Here is a 4,867-nt window from a genome sequence, read left to right on the forward strand (position 1 = left end):
TTACAAAATGTAATATCAGTCATATAAAATAGCTAAAGTTTATTCAGACCAGAATTATTTACATTAAATACATATATCATATTTTGTTTTATTATAATTATTATACATATCTACATTATACACATACAGGTAGTAAAAGATATAGTATAGATTTCGTATTACTAATTCTAAAAAGTGCATAGCATTACATTACACACACATGTATGATAACGTACTTCAATCCTGAGTACTTATGTTTTACGAGGTATAACATTACGTGTAGCATATGGGGAAATATTTTCGATCTAAAATATCAGTACAATTCGCAACAGAGCAATTTACACTTTTATTACACGCAACTACATTTCCTAACGTAAAATTATTTCGCTTCGCATGATTGCATTTTGAATTTCTAACTTACACGCAAAATAGCTATTATATAAAACATCCATATAATTCTATGTATGCTTTATATAATAAACTGTATGCATAATAAATAATATGTGAAGAGAAATATACATATAGAAATGAATAATAAAATATTTAATAAAATTTTAAACCATCGCTTCGAACAAATAATTATTAGAAGAACATTATATAAAATTGTAAAATAAGAAATAAATAAAAATACTGTTTATATATTTTTTTTTTATTATAATTTTACTAAAATTTTATAATACAGTACTGTCAAATCTTATTTTGTTTGGTAATAGTAAATATACATAGCTATGTCTAAAGTAATGATGCAACAAAACTTGTAAAAATAAAAAATATTTTATCAAGAAGAGTAATAATAGCACACATAAGATTAAACATAATAAATCTCTGTAATTTATTTGAATCTGTTGGAGGATATTAAACAGCATCATTATATTGTTTGTTGCAGATACATGGCCATTATGTATCCTCTTAAACATCATATGTCTCGCAAGAGGACAGTGATTACTTTGATTTTAATTTGGGGCATTTCATCGGCATTAGCAACCCCATGTCTTTTATATTCCACAACAACATTGCGCAGGTAATTATAATAAATGAATCACTAAACTTTTGTTAATTTTGTATTTATGAACAATTTGACTTTACTCTTTTATCTTATTTTAAAATACAATATTATAAATTTATATCACAAAATTATATCTACACATAATTAATCTAAAATAATAAAGAAAAAAAAAGTGCAACAGAAGCTATAATAAATTTTACATTTGTTTTCGCAATAATAAAATTGATACATATACCAATAATAGTGTCTTTATATTGTTTATCTCATATTTCTCATAATTTATATGTATGTATATTTCAGTGTCATTTAAGGATTGTAAGTTTGGACATTAATTCGAAATATATTGGCATTTACGCTTATTGTCTTCCTTTTTCTGTCTTTATCAATGATATACGTCATTGTGCAAAATTATTTTCGGACAATGTTATTATTATATATATATGTTACTTCTTATAATTTATTATAAGTTTTAGAGGATTAAAGAACATATAAAAATCTCATTTACGTTTTGGGTAAATAGTATGTTTCACGTTGCAAATGTGAAATGCTGATCACGTTTACAAGAATGCATTACCATAGGGCATGATGCCAGATCACTTATATACAGTGTAATTTAAAAAATTGAAAATTCTACAAAAAAGTTAAAAGTAATATTTTATATTTTTTTTATTTTACTTATGTATATACATATTAGTTTAATAATTGTAAATTTTTTGACTAGAAATATTAATAAATTTTTATAAACAAGAAATATCAATTTTCTGAATACTATGTATGAGAGAAGATAAGACAGTACATGTGTCATAAAATTATTATCATGTTATTATATTATTTTATTTCATGTATTTTATAATGAAAGTACATGAAATAAAATACTAGTAATATAACAACATCAAATATTATTACTTCACTTTTGTAAAAATTTATCTTTCTATCTTTTTATTCTGCAGAAACAAAAAAGAGAGTTCAAAATTTATTATTTTAAAAATACTACAATTTAGTTATGTATACAACTGTTATATTTTATTAAAAATTAATAAAACAGTTTGAAGAAAATACATTTTAGTTAAAATATTCTTTCTTTCTTATAACAGAAATAAAGTTTTTATTATACATTATAGTCGGAGCATATAATTTAACTTAATCCTTTTATCAGATAATAACTGAGTTACAATGCCTTAGTTTCATAGCTTATACATCTACTCGTATATAATCTACATCAAGAGATAATTATAAAGCATTTATAGATTTACACGGTTTTATCTTTACAAGTTATTTCACAAGTTATTAAATTCGTACATTGTGCATTGTTCTTATATATATGCATATTTATACATTTCATATTTTTCAAATAAATTATTATCGATACAAACATTGATATTTAATAAAGCAACGAAAGAAATATATTTTATTTTATTGTATTAATAAATAATGCAAATTAATAAATAAAACATTATTTACATTGAAACAACAAATCAAAATATAAGAGAAAATTTAAAGATCGAATTGTTTTAATAATGTTTTGTATTTTATGTAGATTCAAATAATTCTTGTTAACGTTCTTATACCTATGTATACAATACATCTCTGCGTATCAATTGTGACTTTTTATATATTCTCAGAATTTTGAGATGTTGCTTAGAAACTTGATACAACTAACTGCAATGGGATATATCAGTTTGGCCTTTGCCATATGCTAGATGTTAATACGACACGTTACCTACAATCGGACTTATGTCAGAATAAATTAGCTAGTTAATTATTATATAAGAAAAATTTTTTTTTGTCTACCTGATCTATTCAATCGACTAGAAGTACATATCTCATTTATATTTTCATAGATTTACCTGAAGCTTACATAAAATATTCAACAAATGATGATATAAATTTAGAAAAAAATTTGACATATTTTAATATAAAACGTTGTAAAATTTGCAGATTATATATTTATTCAATAATCTGCTCGTAGCCAGGCTTTAAATTTCTTATCATTCTGAGTCAGCTGTTTCTTTCTTCATCTATAAATTCTCACTTATTTTCTCTTTGCTTATAATTTTTTTGTACATTTGTAATATATATTTATTGCTTGGTATTATTTAAAAAAATAAAAAAATGTTATTCATAATAAAAAAAAGATTTTACTATTCTATTTTCATCTTCCAAAATATAACATGAAAAGAATATCTAACCAAAATTTTCTACTTTTTTCATTCTAAGCACATTATGTATCTGCTTTACAGGTTTCCTAAAGCTGATACTATCCTTTAAAGCCGACCGTCTGCTTCTAAAGCCGTTCATATGTTCCCAAAATTGCCTGCATTTCTCTTCTATAATAAATAATTTCCCATAAATTTTAACAAACTAAAAATAATTTTTTGTAATAAAAAAAATTATGCACTTATCGTGTTATAAAACGTTAAATATTATTATACATGTTCCTTATACATGATTATGATTGCATGTAACTTAAAGATACAATATTTTGAAATCGCATTTTGAAATTAAATAATAAGAGAATATTTAATATATTTATAATTATTAAATTTTTTCAATTGTTTTTATAAAAAAAAGTAAAATTCGTATTTGCAAACATCTTTACTTTGCTTCCTATTGTAGTCAATGTTTCATAACTTCTACCTTTGTTTTTCTTTTTATAGGTATCCATATTCCTGAATCCGTTTTTCTTTGGCTTTAGTCTTATGAGAGACTTTTTTTCTCATATCCCTCCAAGAGACTTCATAAAAAACAAAATTTTCTTAATAATTAATATTTGAGAATATAAGAAGTATTTATATAATTGTATTTAGAAGTGTAATCGTCTCAATATTTATTACCACTGGTCTATATTTCCTTCAATATCCTCAGAGAAATTGATGTATAATCAATTGCAGGTATTCTAATGGAACAACTAGAATCTCTTGTTACTTATTGTGGCCTGACGGTGGTTATTTACATAGCAAAACGGAATATTGGTGAGTAATAACAGTTTCATTCTACTAAAGTTCTCCTAAGCAAAACTTAACGGATCTTGGTGTAATAAACTTCAAAAATATGTAAATCTGTATGTTAAACGGGGATTGTTTTTTAGAAAAGGCGCGCACATAAAATTGCGTGCGGAAAAAAGTTGCCGTAAACATCATTCGATCTATAATAAATGTAAAAGAGATTAAATCGGTGCTTATTCTAAGGAGATAAGAAAATTGCAGTATATTTGTTAGCAGCGTATCACTGAAAATGATAAGAGAAGTTCGACCTAATTAGAATAGTTGCATTTGTTCCACTGCATTACCATAGAGAGTTTAAGACTTAAGATTTAGGTATTAATTAAAGAGAGAGATTTGACTTTTATTGCCTTGCTATTTACTATAACTTATACAAAAAATATTCTTATACAAAATAAGATTAAAATTATAAATAATTATTAAGATAAATAATGTATAAGTCAGAAAATGAAAAGTTACTTATTAAGAGTACATTAGTTATCGAATTATTTGTTATCGAATCAAAATAGCAATAAAATAGTAAGCATTAATTCGCTAACTGCGAACAATACAATATATAATACTCGTATATATATCTCAATATACGGATAAAATATTTAAATTATAGTTATATGAGGATTTGTTTCTCTCAATTGGCTTTAATAGAATAATATTTTATGATTAAACAATTATTTAATGTAATAATAAGAAAATCAAAAAAACAAGTCCAATCACAAATGTTTGCTAAAACAGAATCAGTTAATTTAAAATGACAAGAGAAAAATTTGTTTTTAATTAAAGTATAACAATAAAAAAAGCAAAAGTTTTGTCTATCCAATAAATAATACAATACACAAAATGTAAATCCAGTCTTGTAAATTTATATATATATATATATATG

The 4,867-nt window shown here is 23.5% G+C and overlaps 1 protein-coding gene across 1 annotated transcript in view; it reads left to right on the plus strand.

Annotated features, from left to right (window-relative positions):
• Window positions 1-4,867, plus strand: part of LOC108753473 (tachykinin-like peptides receptor 86C) — a 42,558-nt gene that overhangs the window by 25,503 nt on the left and 12,188 nt on the right. The window contains exons 3-4 of the mRNA XM_018495061.1: window positions 866-1,000; window positions 3,877-3,957. Of these exons, the coding sequence (XP_018350563.1) occupies window positions 866-1,000; window positions 3,877-3,957 (216 nt within the window). The remainder of the gene's footprint in view (window positions 1-865; window positions 1,001-3,876; window positions 3,958-4,867) is intronic.

This window comes from Trachymyrmex septentrionalis, unplaced genomic scaffold, assembly GCF_001594115.1.
Source record: "Trachymyrmex septentrionalis isolate Tsep2-gDNA-1 unplaced genomic scaffold, Tsep1.0 scaffold7, whole genome shotgun sequence".
In the NCBI taxonomy this organism is placed as follows: domain Eukaryota; kingdom Metazoa; phylum Arthropoda; class Insecta; order Hymenoptera; family Formicidae; genus Trachymyrmex; species Trachymyrmex septentrionalis.